Source organism: Stomoxys calcitrans, chromosome 4 (genome assembly GCF_963082655.1).
Source record: "Stomoxys calcitrans chromosome 4, idStoCalc2.1, whole genome shotgun sequence".
NCBI classification, from domain to species: domain Eukaryota; kingdom Metazoa; phylum Arthropoda; class Insecta; order Diptera; family Muscidae; genus Stomoxys; species Stomoxys calcitrans.
In genome coordinates this window covers 177819209-177838394 of record NC_081555.1, presented here as the reverse complement: position 1 = coordinate 177838394, position 19186 = coordinate 177819209, and the positions used below count along the sequence as shown (strand labels likewise).

At 36.3% G+C, this 19186-nt stretch overlaps 1 protein-coding gene and 1 long non-coding RNA gene across 2 annotated transcripts in view; one reads left to right on the top strand and one right to left on the bottom strand.

Moving 5' to 3' along the window:
• LOC106088504 (neurogenic locus Notch protein) overlaps nt 1-19186 on the top strand; it is a 93653-nt gene that overhangs the window by 48125 nt on the left and 26342 nt on the right. The window contains exons 3-5 of the mRNA XM_013254055.2: nt 72-340; nt 4423-4627; nt 13726-13856. Of these exons, the coding sequence (XP_013109509.1) occupies nt 72-340; nt 4423-4627; nt 13726-13856 (605 nt within the window). The remainder of the gene's footprint in view (nt 1-71; nt 341-4422; nt 4628-13725; nt 13857-19186) is intronic.
• LOC106088505 (uncharacterized) lies at nt 17221-18761 on the bottom strand. Its single transcript, XR_001221460.2, has 2 exons — nt 18578-18761; nt 17221-18476 (listed from the first exon to the last, which is right to left on the bottom strand). It is a non-coding gene; the product is annotated as an uncharacterized LOC106088505 (long non-coding RNA).

The window sequence follows — 19186 nt, the reverse complement described above, 5'->3', positions numbered from 1 at the left end:
TTTTATTCGTACAATGTCAATTTATAATGATTTACTAATAACCATAATCTGTTTGGTGTTTCCATTTACAGTTGCAGTTCCAAGTATGTCGGCGAGTACTGCGAATACCAGAATCCCTGCCTGACCGGACCTGGACGTTGCCAGAATGGCGGAACCTGTCAGGTTTCCTATCGCAACGATCGTCTGGGTATCTCCTGCATATGCCCGCTAGGTTTCACCGAGTCGTTGTGCGAAATAAAGGTGCCAAATGCCTGTGATTCATCACCATGTCAAAATGGTGGTACCTGCAATCTTAAGACTCTCGAAGAATATACATGTGCGTGTGTTAATGGATTTACAGGTAAGCAATCCTTCAACTTAGCAGATTATAATATAAAAGTGTATTGCGGATATGTAGAACATATGCCATATGTGTACATACATACGAATTATATTGGCTAATGGGATGATGTATGTATGTATATGGGATTTATAAGTATTCTTATTTGATATCACTCATACGTACCATATATTAGGTCTGTTTGTATACTTTTCCAGTAAAACGTTGCCTGTAAAAAATTGCTGAAGGGAAAGCACACACATTATTCTTTTTGCTAATTTTTGAGTAAAACGGCTAGTTTTCATAAAACTGTTCGAAGCTGAAAATTTCTGCTGGAAAAAAGCCACTAGTAGAAATTTGCAAGCTCTCAAAATTTACTCGCTCTCACACACTCTCCCGCTTTCTCCTGCTGGCAATTAAAGTACACGAACGACTTTCAGTAACAATTCAAAGTCTTTCGCGAAAAGCGGTCATTGAATCATAGAGTGTTTAGATTCGCGTTCTCTTTGTCCACCTGCCGATAACCCACTTTCTAATGTGTTTCATACTCTGGCAAATTTTCTAAAACGCTATATATCGTACAACTGAATGATTTAGTAAACATTCGTAGCGAACAATAACCTCCTACTAACAATAACAATAACCTCCGAACAGGTGATACTTCTCTCAAATCAATGAGTGCAGTCAGGTTAATGTGTAAGCTCAAAGACAAGGGCATGCTGCATGGCGACACCACCTGGTAGAGAATTGCTAACACGGCAGGTTCCGTGTTGCCACTCAAGAAAATTATTTCCTAACAAAATTTAAGAAAAATCCCACCAAAACCTACCAAATGTTCTACAAGGCAAAACTGCCGAAAAGCTGGCCACTTTACCATTCCATTTGTAACACATTATATTATACACTTTCAACGCTACAAAGTACTGTAGCGTCCGTATTCATAAAGGATGGGGACATGTCCGTCTATTTCTGTTTGTTGAAATCACTCTATAGCTTTACATTCAAAGATGGCCTATACCTTGATATAGCACCCTTTATACCGATCTCCCGATAAGAAATCTTGGGTTCATAAAGTCATATTTGTGCTCCGATTTCAATGAACAAGCATGCCCAGTTCGGAAAAAGCGACCTCCCCGATTAAAATGCGCTCTTACAACCCATTTTGCCATTGTTGTGAATTGCATGGACCTCTCAATACATCTGAGTATGGGCCAGATCTGAACATATTGACATGCAGCTGCCATATAGGCTTGTGTGCCGTTGGAAGACAAAAAAGGCGCATTTTCTACCCAGAATTTACGAAATTTGGAAGATATTCCTTAATAATCGTACAAGTTACAGCCAATATCAGGACTTACTCTTTTTTTAATTGAAGCTTGAAGTAGTGAGACCACTTTTAATAGTACTTACTGAAAAAAACGTGTATTCGTGCAGAACCAAACTAGGATGTCGAGTGGACAACATCCTTGGTTTCGTTATGTACGAATACACGATTTTTTCAGTAAGTACTTTTTATATGTTGGAATAACTTACCAAAATTTGAGGTCAACCTACCAAGAGAATAAAAACATACCAAATTGACAAACAAGAAATGTAGGCTCCGTCGAAAGTTTCACTCCCTATCAACAAATACTTGGGTTCGAGAGTTAATGAAAGTACGTTCTGTGTGACGAACATCATAAATTGAGAGACTGCCACGGTTATCATCGAATGTCCCACGAGGAAAAGCTCAGAGTTGTTTGTTGCTCCAATAGCCTAAATAAGAATCATTTCCGCAGCAAATGGTCCAAATTGGAGGAGTTGCAAAGTCTGCCAAGGTAATCATTACACTCTTTTGCACCACTCTGATAAATCCCAGATTATCCAAAGGCAGAAAAGTGGTCCCTCGTTCGTCTAGCTCTAGGTCGCAGTTCACATTAAGTCCTGTTGGTCCGATCCAATGTTCCGTTGCCATGGCCATTCCGATGTTGTCATTTCATAGCTGTTATGAAATTATTGAACTCGTAGCGAGCATATCATTCTTTAGCCCCATAGTTAGTTCAAAATTTCTCAAATTTAGTTCATTTTAACTAATGTTGCGTTTCAAAATTTCTTGTGTGTACTAAAGAGTCGAAAGCAATAACTTTACAGAATACTACGAAATATGAAGTTCGCTTACAACTACGATTGCTGTTGATTTTCGCTTTCGACAACCGGAATAAGGGTTAATATTTGCATGGCTATCGTATATTTGGATAGATAAAGCAAATGCAAAGACTGTTAAGAATGCGTTCCAAAAAGCTCTAGCAGAGGGGAGATACATATGTCAAATTAAAAACATCTTTTCAAAATACGATTGAATTGATTGATTGGATTGAAATATTTAAATTTTGTACATTTTATGAACACAATTTGAAGTTGAATGTGAACAAACGCAGCAACAGGCCTAATTCAACAATTCATGTTGGAGCTTGCTATCTAAATAATGACTAGCTGTGCATCATTGATGACACTGAATAAAATTTTTTGTGTCCTTTAGACATCGCAGCTTGCAACTACTTCGTGAGATTGGGAGAACTCTCTCTTTGAGCAACGCCTACGGTTTCAACCACGTCGATTCAATTATGAAATGGAAGAAAAACTTTTCAAGCGGGGTTCTTTGTTTTCAGAACAGATGTTTTTAACTTAACTAAAGGACATTTTTTGGAGGACTAATTGTTTTTAACTGATATGTTTGTGTTCTTTGCGTTTATTGATTTCACACATTTTTCCTTGCAATTTTTTTAACATTGAGCTTGATAGTTGCCATCGCAAAAAAGACGAACAGAGCACCAGTCCTTAATCAGTGTTGCCAGATTCATGTCTGGATCAGTAATACGGGGTTTCCTATATGTAGTGCAACTTTTAACAGCCCTCCGTTTTGTGAAGAGAAATTTGAAACTTAAAATTTTTATAGAAATAATACTGGACATACAACAGACTTAAGCTACTATTATACGATAAGACTAGTCATATGTTATTTTAATGCAACTCTGAAAGTTGTATACATCGTGTGATACACGTGCAATATTTCAGCCCAATTGGGTAAGAATTGCGCCCTCTAGTGGCTCAAAAAGTCAAAATAAGAGATCGATTTATATGGCAGCTATATCAAAACATGGACCCATATGGTCCATTTAAGAAGTATATTCGGGCGATCGGTTTACATGGGAGCTATATCAGGGGAACTATATCAAGTTTTGGACCGATTGTAACCATACTTGGTGCGTAGGTTGGAGATCATAGGAAAAATCATCGTGCAATATTATAGCCAAATCGGATGAGAATTGCGCTCTCCAGAGGCTCAAGAATTATATTCGGGAGATCGGTTTATATGAGACCCATATCTAAACGTGGGCCGATTTGGCCCATTTACAATCTCATCTAACCTACAGTAAAAAGAAGTACTTATGCAAAATTTCCAGCGCCTAGCTTTACTCCTTCGAAAGTTAGCGTGCTTTCGAAAGATGAACTGGCGGACATGGATAGATCGACTTAAAATGTCATGACGATCAGGAATTTATATAGTTTATGGGTTCTAAAACTATTTCGGACATCTCGTGTTTGGCAACGAGGTTCCACATACATTTCGAGGTGCTACAAACGGAATGGCGAAATTAGTATACCCCCATCCTATGGTGGAGAGTTTAACAACTTCCCGTTGGTAAAAAAAAAAACTAAATATGGGAGATCATAGTTTCATAAAAAGTACTTCTAGGCGATATATTTCCAGAATTTTATAGTTAATGTTGCGGATTTTTGATAAAAAATATAATGTAATATATATATGCATGTTCTAGCATGTTCAAATATATTACATGGTGACGTATAAGTTATATTATTTTATAGCAGCATAAGTAAAAATTCCATTACTTGTTGAAATGAATTGATCTTTTATTGTAGCTTTTTATTATTAGTTCACTTTTAGATCTCCTGTTGAAATCAATTTGATTGGATCATGTGTGCAAAGCTATAACAAAATTATTGGCATCTCTTGTTTTTAAGCTTTATATTTCAATTAAATAAATTATTGCTTGATTTACTTTATTAATTATTTTTTTTCCCCGACTTTCTCCTCTGTATAGGCAAACATTGTGAAACAAAAAATATTTGCGCCACATCACCGTGTTATAATGGAGGAACATGTACATCTCTAGCTGGAATAACAAACTTCAAGTGCAGATGCCCCCCGGGATTTAAGGGCCCTACATGCAGCGATGACGTCGAAGAATGCAACAATAATCCCTGCAAGCATGGCGGAACCTGTTTGAATACCCATGGCTCATATCAGTAAGTAGCAGTAGCTTTGTTGTTGTTGTTTTTTTTTTACATTTTTCAAGCATTCAAATCCCTTAAGACTCAAAGACAAAGAGTAAACGATTAAATTTTTTGTGGTACAATGTTGCCAAAAATAAAAGAACACAAAAGCAGACGGACATAGAGTATAAGCAAAATCGCCCATACAGAATTTGATGAAGCAGCAACTGATGAAGATCAAAGTGGTCACTATAATTAATGGCTATTTAAAAGCCATTTATATTGTATTGACTTGTGTTTAATAACATTTGCATATGAATACCCTAAATCTTCTGACAGAATACACAGATCTTGGAAGCTGCCGGTGTTGTTGGCTGAGCTTTGAAGGGAGGTGTGTGTGTGAGGGGGGAGTGATTTAGCTGTCGCGCGTTGTCTATGGCCAAAATTGGCTGTGTTATATTTTATTGAAATTGAATATTTGGAATGTTTAACAAATTGACAACAAAACCGAATCTAAGACAAATTTATGAGCCACACATGTCAGAGAGCTTTTGTTCCACCAACAAACGAATGGACGCAACGACAGGCAAATTTATTTTATTTATTTAAATTGTTCTCTTTTCTCGGTCTCCTTTAGAAGAACAACTAATTAAAATAAATAAAACATTTTCTATAAATCAAAATCAATCGCACACACTCATGGGGGTATTTTGTGGTTCTTCGAGATTTTGCTTATGTTCGACTTTTTGTGTTTTTTTTTTTCAAAGAAATATTGATTCATCAAAAAATAAAACAAAAAAGCCCAAACAAAGGCGTCCGAAAACATAGCCAATTGAACTAAAGCTCGCCACTAGATTTAATTGGTGTTTATTTTGCCATTTAGACCAAGATCAGGTTTACGAGTTCGTTTTGTTCATTCGGCCACGGTGGGTTAACAAATAGAAAAAATCTAATTTCCATTGATTTGAAAAGCCGCGGGTTTACGGTGTGCACTCATTTGCCGCAAGTTGATGATGAGGCCGCCGCCGACGCTAACGCCTGACTTTTGAGACATTTGTGGGGTGTTATAAAACACATGTAGAAGAAGTGTCGTTATCAGTGGTGAAGCAAAACAAAAAAAAAAACACCAATAACAACCAAAAAGACACCACAAAGACACACCAACAACTACGGCAATTGTAACCAGCTCCAAAACAAATTTGCATTTTTAATTTTCCAAATATTGAAATTTATACGAAAAGATAAAAAAGCAGCGCACATAAATTTTGGGCTAAATTTGTAGCGTCTTCATATAATCTGTTATTGTTTACTCAAGGGGAAACCTAAAGCAGACCATCCTATGAGCGAACAAACAAACTGCCAAACTAACGGACGGACGGACGTGCACATAAACTTCTTGGCTTTGTGAACACAACTGGGCTATCCATCTCATTGGCTCGATTGGAGCGATCGCAGTCTTGTCGTTTGTCTCACTCGTAAAATTGTGAATTTATTCAACAGTAGCTAATTCGAAATGACCAACTTAATGGTAACAATTGACATTTTTATAATATGGCCAGATTTAAATAAAATTTATTAAAAATAGAGTTTACATAAAATCAATGACAGGCAGCATAAAATCAATGATTTATTTAGAACAAAGATGAACAAAAAAAAAAATAAAGAATATTTTGAAAGGAATGGAAGGCAGTGTTGCCAGATTTGGCAATTTTTCGACTTTTAACGGTTTTTGCTTCAGAAATGGGGATTTGCCGATTTGACAATAAAAACGCGAAGAAAGATAAAAAACATGGTAGCAGCTAGTCGACAAGTTAAAGAGTGATAAGTTCGGCCGGGCCGAATCTTGGTTACCCAAAAACATGGAGACCCTTATTAATTGAATTTGAATTATTTTGGCCTCAAGAAGTCATCGGGATATCGGTACTTAGAGGCGACCTATATCACCATATTGACCGATTCGGTTAAAACTTAGCTCTGATGTTGTAAGCCATAAGTTAGGGTTTTGAGCCAAATTTCAGCCAAATCAGGTGAAAATGTAGGCTTCTAATGTAAGGCTGAAGAAGTCAAATCCTTGGATCGGTTTATATGGGCGTTATATCTGTTTATAGACCGATTCGGAACATACTTGTTATGAATATTGAAAATCATTTGTTCCAAATGTCAACCAAAATCGGACAAAAATTATGGCTTCCAGGGGCTCAAAAGGTCAATTCGGTAGATCGGTTTACATGGCAGCTATACCCAAATCTGAACCGATATAGCCCATTTTCAATCTCCAACGACCAACATTAATAGTAAGTATCTGTGCAAAATTTCTAGCGGTTAGCTTTAAACGTTCCACCGCTATTGTGATTTCGACAGACGGACGACATGGCTAGAACGACTCAGAATGTCGAGAGCATCCTATGGTGGTGCCTATAAATAAGAAGACATTGTGCAGTTTAGTTTTTACGGACACACATAACATAATTGTTGTTTGCCATTGGAAGGTCAAATTCGAAAACTAGCTATAACTAGATAATGCCCATTTCTCGCAATTTAATTTCTTAAGCTCATAAGAAGCATATTTTATGCCCGATTTGACAAAAATATGATACAAAGAGTTATTTCACACCCTACGGCACCGTTATTTCACTCCCTACCATTTCACTCATAATGGTATATCATCCATATAGAGATTCACCAAAAGAGCTGCCCCATTACTCGCGATTACTTTTTTAAGACACTACAAAAATCTCAGTGATAACAAAATACTTTTAATAAAATTGTTTCATAAGTTATGGGGGAATGTCTTACTGAATGAAATCAGCAATTTGTATTGTTTTGCTTCAAATCAATTATCTAAAAAAAAGTAACCACGAAAAAAATTTTGCGAAAAGCGAACATAGTACCAGCCTTATGTGGTGAAATGCAATCGATATGTAAAGCAGATATTGAATAATGTGTCAGCTGATCTTATTTGCCGTATGAATACTCAGGGTACTGTTAAAAGGTAAATTTGTTTTATTTTGGGTATATTTGGATTGAACTTTAAATTTGGAGTGCTTGCTTTGCAATTTTGTTTCGATTGTGACGAAATATTACACGGTGGGCTGTTTTAGACTCTTCAACATTATTGCGCAATATAGTACAGATGATACTGGAGCTAGATGTACACAATAGCTGGCATAAGGATAAATTCCCCGATATAACGTCTTTAGCTCATAAAAAGTTAATTATACCCTGCACCACTACTGTGGTACAAGGTACTAAAACTTAGTTTGTAGCACCCAGAATGATGTGAGCTAGATATATCCATTGACATGATGCTGATCGATTCAGAATCAGTCTCTGATTTGATTTAACTATGCCCATCTGTCAGTCTCTCCACCTGACTATCTGTCCATTTTCATTTGTGTATAAAGACCAAGTCGCAATTTTCATCCGATCATGTTCAAATTTGTCGCAGGCAATTTTTTAATGGCCTAAAGACAAATTGAAGTAAAAACGCATGTCCAACTTTGGATACCCACCAACATGGACATATGTATCATCGTGTATTATTATAGCTCTTCTATATCTATATATATTGGGTCGATCTGAACATATTTGGTTCAGGTACCGAGAAGCCTTATAAAAGTTATAGATTCAAATTTCAGAGAAAAGGTTAACAAATGAGGCTTTAATAAGCATAAGACCCCAAGACCTGTCTAGACGGCTGCTATATCCCAAAGAGGTCTAATATAGAGCATAATCGGTTCGGATATCGGTTGGCCTAGCACAACTTAATGTTCGAAATTTCAGTGAAATCGGGTACTAAATAAAATGTTTATGTGCTTTAGATCGGTCTATATAGCAGTTATATCTAAATAAGTTGTGCTGTTGACTATACTCGGTGCGGATGGCCTTATTCAACTCACTGTTCCAAATTTCAGCGAAATCGGATGAGAATTTCGCTCTCTAGAGGCACAAGAAGTCAAGATCCCAGATCGGTGTATATGACAGCTATATCAGGTTATGAACCTATTTGCGCCATACTTAGCACAGCTGTTGGAAGTGATACCAAAACACCACGTGCAAAATTACAGCCAAATCGGATAAAAATTGCGCCCTCTAAAAGCTGAAGAAGTCAAGACCCAAGATTGGTTTATATGGCAGCTGTATCAAAACATGAACCGATTTGGCCCATTTGCAATCCCAACTGACCTACACTTATAAAAAGTATTTGTGCAAAATTTCAAGCGTTTAGCTTTACTCCTTTGAAAGTTAGCGTGCTTTCGACAGACAGACGGACGGAATTATGGCTGTTTTTCGATCAGACCTCGTATATATTCTTGATCATCTTGACATTATGGTTCGATCCGTACGTCTCACTGTGGGAGAAAATCGAAAAAAAAACTAGTAAAAAATATGCCGCGTGAATAAAAAATATTGGAATGGTGGAGATGCTAGCGAGATTGTGTGCAAAATTTCAAGTTCTTAGGTAGGGCGGGCTCCTTTTGGCAGGCCCCTAAAGTTGGTCTCCTCGGTATTTCGAAAATTTGTTGGGGCTGCCAAATCTTCGTTTGTGGACCGTTTTACAAAATTCAAAAATCCCTACAAAAAGTCCGCTTGAGGTGTGTCGAAATCACGAATGGGCGGGGCTAGACACTTGAAATGTGGCACAGATCCTTTATATTGAAATTTGCAAACGTGAGTTTATTTACATGAGTGCGGAATATCACCATGCCAATATGCAAAAAGATGGGTGATAAGTTTCAAGTCAATAGATATATGCGAATAGTTGCCTATTCTATATGTGATACTTTTCATCGGCAAGTAGTTTCAGTAAAAATAGGTTTAATGCATTTTTACTTGCTATTTATTAATTTGAATTTATTTAAAAAGTCTTTATTTAATTATTCACAATGGTCTGAGACAAATAATGTAGAAAACTTGTCTTGAATTATTTTTTTTTACGTATCTTATGGTAAGAGCCCATAATTATATAAGTTAATAAGCACATCTCAGCAATTGTTATATGATCTCAACTAACTTAACCCTATCCAATATGGGAAACAAATAGTGGCCTATCGCATTACAATCCATCACGACAACCAATCAAAGATTCCTCTTTTTAGGAAAATAAAAAGAAAACTGTCATTAAGACTAACAAAACTTGTGTCTTGGCGGCGGAAGCTACCATAAATTTGGTAATTCCAAGCGGCAGGAGTTATTAAAGAAATAGAAGATCTTTCCGTAACCATGGCTCCAACATCAATCATTAAATATCCATATATCATTTCTTCTTCACCCCTTCCGTTACACACTGCCATCTTTAAGTTGCCGCCAAATGCTAGGTTTGCTTTGCCTCAGTTCCATGTTCCATGATTTTTCCAAGCAGCCGAGAGCAAAGTGTGGCCAATGTTATTATGCGTATAGGGGGTATATGAGATCAGTGGATGGCAACCATAATAGTGTGTATAGTAATATAATGTTATATTGATTTGATTACCTTTTTGGGTACGCAGATACCCATTGGTTTGTTCATATCATATAATTTTATGTTTTTTTTAGTGCTCATGTGCGTGGTTTTCAAATATACATACTTGATTTTTTTTTTGTTTTATTCACTAATTATCACAACATAATGATAAATCTTTAAAAATTCATCAAAAGGTAGCTGTTGTGATCTCTTTTAGTGTTATTGAAATGTTCGAGTTTTGTTCCATTCCACCTAAAAACAATGGGAATTTCAAAATTCGAATTTGTGCCAGTGAAGCCTTTGCTATAAATTTCCACATTCAAAAATTGAAAAGCAAAGAAATTAAAATAAATGAAATCTAAATTAACGGTTTTTTGTTTGTTTGATGTTTTGCGAACGAAAAGGTTTACAACAGTTTCATATTCTTTTAAAAACACTTTCTTTGAAGCTCTTCCAAATAAATATGTGTCTTTGAAAGTTTCAAGTTGAATTTATAATTACTCTATGTATGCTTGTCTATTCTGTTGCTGATTGGATGATTGGTTGGTTTAACATTCTCTCTCTCTCTTTCTCTCATACCGGAAATACGTATCATGTCACCCCGAATTCTTTTGTCTGATTGGTTTGTTGTGCATAAACAACCACAACTAAGATAAATATCTTATTTTTTGCATTTTTATCGATTTTAACGATTTATTTTTCATAATTCCCAAGAAACAAATGATGACTAACAATGGATACTTGATTACGGAGGAAAAGTAGATTATTATCTGAACAATTTATATTACTTTGAAAATATATTCAGATTTATTCCAAAAAATTAATCATCGATATAGTTTGCATAAAATTATGATTTTAATTAATAATTGGAAGGGATCTATAGGTGTTTATTAATTTCTCTATGAAAAACTGTATTGAGTATTGAGCAAGTATGTGATTTCATTCTACAATATGTAATTTGTAATTTATTTATTTATTTCGCATTAACCTCTTCCTATTGACATAGGTTAGGTTGGGTAAGAGTGGCAGTCCTTTACAGACTTACTTAGACAATTTTAAGGCTTCTGGCGGGAATCGAACCCTCGACCCCTGCACTGGTAATCCAAGCACGCTACCAACTCGGCTACCAGGGCGCCCTATTGACATAATTCAGTTTGAATTGTAAATGGCCATTTTATATTTAAGTACCATATAAACAAATCTTTCGATTTAACTCATAGGGACTTTACTATTTTAGCCCATAGGCAACATAACTATTTTTGCCGACATGTCAAAAATTGTTATCTGATTTGGGTATTCCATACATAACCTCCAAATTTCGCTAAATACAATGCGAATCTGTGCATAAGGGTTCTTTAATTTACCCATTAAGCTGATTTTTATACCCTCCACCATAGGAAGGGGGTATACTAATTTCGTCATTCTATTTGTAACACCTCAAAATATGCGTCTAAGGCCCCATAACGTTTTGGGTTGCCCAAAACGTAATTGCGGATTTTTCATATAGTCGGCGTTGACAAATTTTTTCACAGCTTGTGACTCTGTAATTGCATTCTTTCTTCTGTCAATTATCAGCTGTTACTTTTAGCTTGCTTTAGAAAAAAAGTGTAAAAAAAGTATATTTGATTAAATTTCATTCTAAGTTTTATTAAAAATGCATTTACTTTCTTTTAAAAATCCGCAATTACTTTTTGGGCAACCCAATATATATATTCTTGATCGGCATGTCATTTTAAGTCGATCTAGCCATGTCCGTCCGTCTGTCGCAAGCACGCTAACTTTAGAAGGAGTAAAGTTAGGCGCTTGAAATTTTGCACACATACTTCTTATTAGTGTAGGTCGGTTGAGATTGTAAATGGACCAAATCGGTACATGTTTTGATATAGCTGCCATATAAACCGACTTTGGGTCTTGACTTCTTGAGCTTCTAGAGGACGCAATTCTAATCCGATTTGGCTGAAATTTTGCATGAAGTGTTCTGGTTTGACTCCCAACAACTGTGCCAAGTATAGTCTAAATCAGTCCAATAAGCCGCCATATAAACCGATCTCCCGATTCGAATTCTTAAGCCTCTAGAGGGCGCAATTCCTAACCAATTTGACTGGAATTTTGCATGACGTGTTTCGTTATAACTTCCAACAATTGTGCTAAGTATGGTTTAAATCAGTCCATAACCTGATATAGCCGCCATATAAACCCATCTCCCGATTCGAATTCTTGAGCCTCTAGAGGGCGCAATTCCTAACCAATTTAACTGAAATTTTGCATGACGTGTTTCGTTATGACTTCAAACGATTGTGCTAAGTATGGTTTAAATCGGTCCATAACCTGATATAGGTGCCATATAAACCGATCTTGGGTCTTGACTTCTGGAGCTGGGAAATGTGCTAAGTATGGTTCAAAACGGTTCATAACCTGATATAGCTGCCATATAAAACGATCTGGGATCTTAACTTCTTGAGCCGCTAGGGGGCGCAATTCTTATTCAATATGGTTGAAATTTTACATATGTCGTTTTGATATGACTAACAACAATAGTTCCAAGTATGTTTTAAATCGGTATATAACCTGATATAGCTGCCATATAAACCGATCTCCCAGTTTGACTTTTTGAGCCTCTGGAGGACGCAATTATTACTTGATTTACCTGAAGTTTTGGATGTGGTGTTTTTCTATGACTGGTGCTTTTCTATTTGAAAATGTCAGTCAAAGAACTTGGCGTATGCGATCCATGGTGGTAGGTATATAAGATTCGGCCCGACCCAAATTAGCACACTTTTACTTGTTGATATTTTACTCCTTCTTATGAGTGTTAAGCTAGAGTTACATACCACGCGCAGCACTCATGGACATTTTATATTTGGCTATGACATACAGGTGTGATAGCATAAATGATGAATCGTATGTAATATGACAATTTTGAAAAAAATTTTAAATTATATGTGATTACGAAAAGTGACTTATCATAACACAACTACATGCCGTATAATAGCGGCCTACAATTAATTTTTTTCCTTTTTATACCCTACACAACCACTGTGGTACAGGGTTTTATAAGTTTGTGCGTTTGTTTGTTTGGTTCATGTCTGGCATTGTGTCCTCACCTAAGTACCGGTGTCTTTTAGCCGAGATAGCCCAACGTCTCATCATCTTTCTCACATGACCTACACATGCTATCCCTTGCCACACCGATTTTGCGTAAGTGAGATCGTAGCCCTATGTGTACCGTTATGATACCAAAAGCTGTACTGACCTCCTTCTTACTTCCTTTCAGTAATAGCCTAGTCCTCTCACGATCCAGATCACGCCATAGGATTTTAGCCGTTCTACCGACTGTTTCGCTGTTCCACAGTGTTACATGAGCCCCCGCCCTTAACTCGGACTACGTCGACCCGAAAGGCTTCAACCGACATTTGTTTGCACAGTTGCATTTTTCAACGCGACGCTCTTCAGCGCGCTCAATCTGTTTAGGCCTTTACTCTTTTAAAAGTACAACGACAATAAGATTTTATGACAAGGGCGGGATTAACACACTTTCATTTCATCGAAAACATGAAAACAGCTACGAAAAAAAAATTGATCACTTTTCTGGTTTTCAAAACCCAATTAAGGCTTTTTTTCTATATGACAATAAAAAAAATAATAATTATTTAATAATAATTTGCGTTCCTTTTCATTTTCGTTTTAGGTGCATGTGTCCAGCTGGTTATACTGGCAAAAACTGTGAATCAAAGTACGTTCCCTGCTCTCCATCACCGTGTCAAAATGGTGGCACATGTCGATCAACTGGTTTAACATATGAGTGCAAGTGTCCAGAAGGTGAGTAGTTACCACAAGCAACACCGACACCATTTTTATCACTCCTTTTACTAAAATGTTGTATACGCAAGACGACGTTAAGTTTATGGCCATACGGGATGCCAATGTATGTAGGCATAGAGCATATGCACGTTCCAAGCCATCATTCCACCAAGCGACTGGCGACTGGCAAAGGAACCTGCACTAAAACTGTGGGAATTTTTAGCAATGATTTCTTATGGTTTATTATCAACAAAAGGAAATTGCAGTGTTTAAAGTGTTTCTGCGTTGCCTTTTTTCTCTCCCTCATTCATATTCGAGCCTCAAATAAGCATCTCTTTTTTTTTTGCGATTGGTGGTGGTCTTAAACGAAATCACTGCAGTGTTGTCATGTTGAATGCCGTCAAAAGCGGACGCTGTTTTATGAAAATGAGTTTCTTTTCTTTTTTTCTGGCAGAAAGAGTAGGGCGATTTGTTTGGTCTGTTATGGTTATGATTGTAATATTTATTACAATTGTTGTTGTTTGCTTGCGACTTGCTTGCAATTGCTTGTTATCCCCTCCTGGTTTTCTGTAAATGATTGCCTTTAATGGAGATGACGGGTTGAGTCAATCGTACAGCAAATAAAGCCAAGTCTTATTCTCGGCTTGGAATATACCGCCAGAGTATTGTGGTTGATGGTGGACGTGTTGTTGGTTGGCGGTGGTTATGAAATCAATTTCTTTAACAATATAAAAAAAATTATTATTTATTTAAATAGGTATAAAAAAAACTCACATACCCACAATAAGCACGGCCATATCTATATTTAATACTATTTGGGATCAATCCCATGACAGCCGGTTGTACGTACAGGATTGACCCGATGGAGTTCTTCATCGTTAAGGGTTGCCGCTTCAGTGTATAACACACTGCTACAACAACAACTATTTGGAAATTTTTTTTTTTGAGCAATACAACAAGCCGAGACGAACGAAGTCGCCTCAATTTTGTTGTTTCGAAATCTTACTTTGAATTTATGTTTGCGCCAAATTTTTTTTTTGGTTTGGGACCGATTTGGACGGTTCTTTGCACAGTTGTTGAAAGTTATAACAGAACACTATATGCCAATATACTATTGTAAGGGCTATACTATTTGTAAGGGCTCAAGAAGTCATATCGGGAGATCGGTTTACATGTGAGCTATACCCGAATCAGAACCGATATAGCTCATTACCAATCCCTAACGACCTAAATTAATATAAAGTATCGGTGCAAAATTTCATGCGGTTTGCTCTACGCGTCCAACCGCTACCGTAATTTGACAGACGGACGGTCGGACATTGCTAGTTCGAATCAGAATTTCGAGTTGTTACAAACGGAATGACTAGATTATTATACCCCCCATCCTATGGTGGTGGGTATAGGATATGTTGACTTTTCTGTGCCACTGTATATGCATCTTCCGATTTTCACTTTTAAAGCCTTTCCTAACGCAACGATTTACTCTATGGCTCTTACAATATGTACGGATTTTGATCGCAATGCTACATATCATATTTAAGCAAAATTTAAATTGGACGACTTTAGCCCGTCCTTACTTCTTTTAATGGAAAATGGATTTTTTTTTATTTTTATTTTTTCAAAAACGGTGATTGATATCATCATTTTCGTGATTAAAGCTGTTTCAATAAAAAAATTAATTGGATCAATTTATATCGTGATTGAGCATTCACTTAATAGGTAGTTCACACTTTAAGATACATATTAGTACGTCAGTTGCCGATGACTTTAATCTTACGACCAAAAGTCATGCAACAGCACACAATAAAAATAACAACAATAACGGCCTATTTAAGAGAGAACATTGCCAGTCCTTTAGTTTTAGAGATTAGCCTTTATTTTATAGGCTAGTGCGGCAACTCGAATTTGCCAATCTGAATTTGTAAGCCTGAATTGATAAAAGAAAAACAATTGACAAAAGATGTGCTAGTCTTCTATCAAATATTTGGACATCAAATGATGTGATCTCCATAATACAATCCACAATAATCATTTCATACTCTTAAGACGCCTGGGTTCGAATCCTGGTGAATCCTGGAGACCATCATGAACATTTTTCAGCGATATTATCCCCTCCTAATGCTGAAGACATTTGGGAGGTACTGTACCATTTGGTATGGCAGCCATGTAAAAACTTTTCCACAAAGAGATGTCGCACTGCGACACGCCGTTCGAACTCGGTTATAAAAAGGAAGCCCCTTATCATTGAGCTTAAACTTAAATCGGACAGCATTCATTGATATGTAAGAAGTTTGCCCTGTTCCTTAATGGAATGTTCATGGGTAAATTAGCATTGCACTCTTAAGTGAATGAAAAGGTTTTTGATATGTGTTGTCACTTCCAATTTCTTATATTCATCACAGCAACAATACTAGCACATAGCTAAAAACAGCATTCTGATCATACATGGACTTCTATAGGGGGTTTCACACCTACACTGAAAGGAAAATGCTTCATGACATCAATAATTCAATGAAAATTTTCGTAAATACAAAGAAACTTTTCATTAATGCATTAAAGAAGATTTTCATTAATGCAATGAAAAATTTCATTACTGTAAATTTTGTCAGTTTATGGTTTCATTAAATGAATGAAACGGAGTTCATTGATGGAATGAATATATTTTTCTATATAAAATAAAAGAAATTTATGTGAATATGGCAATAATGATATATAATACTATGCATCCTAAAGCAGTATAACATTAAAACATTAATGTTTTTAATTGGACAACAAATCAATGAAAAGTACTTTTTTACATAATTCGCATAATCCGGCCAGTCAAAAAAATATTTTTTCTTTAAATTAATGTATTTCATAAAAAATATGTATTTCGTATTAATTTGTTTTCCTTTTTTTAAATTCAATTAATTGAGACACTTATCAGTGTGCAGCCATACTTATTGAGTTATTTTATATAGAAGATGTTGTCGGTAGGCTAGAGGGTGCGTGCAAGACTAACAAACATGAGATTACGAGTTCAAATCACGTCGGCGGCACAATTGTTTCTAGATAAGTAGAGAGAGTGACAGAAAAAAATCGAGAGCAATTAGTAAACGAACGGAAACAAGCAGTGCGAGCTTAACAAAGAAAAAAAAATATTCTAATGATTGAATGAAACTTGTTTCATTAATGCAATGAAGCTCAACGATGGTTACAAAACTATGACAAATTTCATTACATTTATGTAAGATTTCATTCCGGTTACGAAGGGTTTCCTTTCAGTGTACTTTCTTTGGGAATATTTACCTTGTATGCGTAGTAGTGTTTTAAAACTACTGATCAACTTATTACCTTACTTTACAATCGTTAGAATTGTCCAATGCAAAGGCTTCACATCATGTATTTTGTTTTTCTTTATGTATTTTGCTTTAATTTTTCATGCAAGAAACAAAAGCTGGAGTAATAAGCATCCCATAATTGACATTGCAACTTGATGTTGTATTTATGAATAAATGGTCGGTCTCCTGAAGGTGTACTTACGATGTATCATCGAGCAGTTAGGTTTAGGTTTTTATGCTAGCCACTTTTTCTCTTTGTTTTTTTTGGCGGCGGCAGTGAATGATTGGGCATGTGATTTATTTGCAATTTTTGTTGCTACCGCTATTAAATGTTGCTGCTCACACTCGTCGCTGGCTGCTGGCCTTATCTTGACTTAGGATTGAGTGCAAAAGGCTTCCAACCAAAGTTGCTGTGACTTTGGTTTTGTTGACTTTTTCCGCCAGTGAATGGCTACTGCTGCTGATCTCTGTGCTGGTGGTGTTGTTGCTGCTGTTGCCCCGCTGCTATAGAAAAGGAGAGCCCTAGGGATTTTGTTTAAAATATGCGCAATAGTTCGTGGTATGGTAAAGAAGCTTTTAATGCGCTTTTCAGGCCATTTCCCAGGCCTGACAATGCTGGAAAGGAAAGGAAAATTGCGGCCACGTTTATCATTAAATAGTTATAACACTAATGCAGGTTTTTGCAGCGGTTGCTGATGGTCGGTCATGTTAATGCAGAGATATCTTCCTTTTTTTCTTGCTAGCTGGCCTTACTACTGCGATTATCTTGAGTAGGTAAAAAGTTCTAAACTGGTTTGACTTTTTTCATCCTTTTTTGTTTGTTATTCTGACCTGGCTAAGTTAAATGAATGTTGTTTGGATTTGGTTTTATGTGTGACGACGAAGACGATGATGATGATGACGCTATAGTGACAGCGGTGGCGGCGGCTGGATAATCACAGATAATTTGTCTCTAATGGAATTCCAAAACTTGTTGCCATTCACTCACCCCTTTTTTTTTGATTTCTTCCAAATGATTGATGAATTTTCTCAGCGTTATTGAAATGTTATGATTTGCATGTTCTCCTTTTCTTGTTCTTTTATTGTTGATGGCAAAAACTTCCTTTTCCCAGGAATAATAAAATTCACCGGCTAATATTGCTGCAAGTTCAGCATGAATCGTGAGTGAATGAGTTTATTAGGCCTATATTTTCGCGGTTGCAATTCTTCTTTTGTTTAAATCAAATATTTTTGCTGAGTTTTTCCTGTGTAGATGTTAAGCGGCCTTTTCGTCTTGATCTAAGCTTGCGTGCTTTGATGCAACGAATACCCATAAATGCTAAGGCGAACGTGATAACCGGAGGGTGTATTCCGGATAGACAAGAAAATAAATTAAGTGCGACTGACTTGCCAAGAGGAGTAATAGAGGACTTTACTTACCTTCCCTCCCTCACCTATCATAGCTGATGAATAATGGACATGAAGTAGGAATACTTTGTGCCTGTGAGACAGATAATCACTTCATTGTTTTTTTGCAATTGATAAAATTTTTATCAAAATAAATAGATTAATGTGTTATATTTCATTCAATTATTTTGATTGGCAACACTGGATGTTCTACATATCGATTGCTGTTTTTCAAGAACGAACTCAAGTCCCACATGAACTGGAATGTCCAATTTACATAAAATATTGTAAAAGTAATAAAGTGGATTTTCATGTAATCGCACACAGTGGAATTGATGAGTCCGCGACCTTATGCCCGGGGTCTTCTTTAATTTGCCAAAGAATAACATTATCAGAATGTGGTTTCCCTTCCTTTTACCTTCGAACTCGTAGGTATGCATATGAATTTTAATGATTTAATATTCCGCATATGTCCGTTTCAATAAAGGAAAGAAGGAGGCTCTGTTCTGTTGTTCACATTTTGATATATGCATGTGTAAATGTGTGTGTAACAACCTCATTTCACCATAGTAAGGATGATCGGTGGCGAAGTGTAAGCCGTAGAGTATGCGTTTGTGGTACGTTTCAAGTTACGTTCGTTCT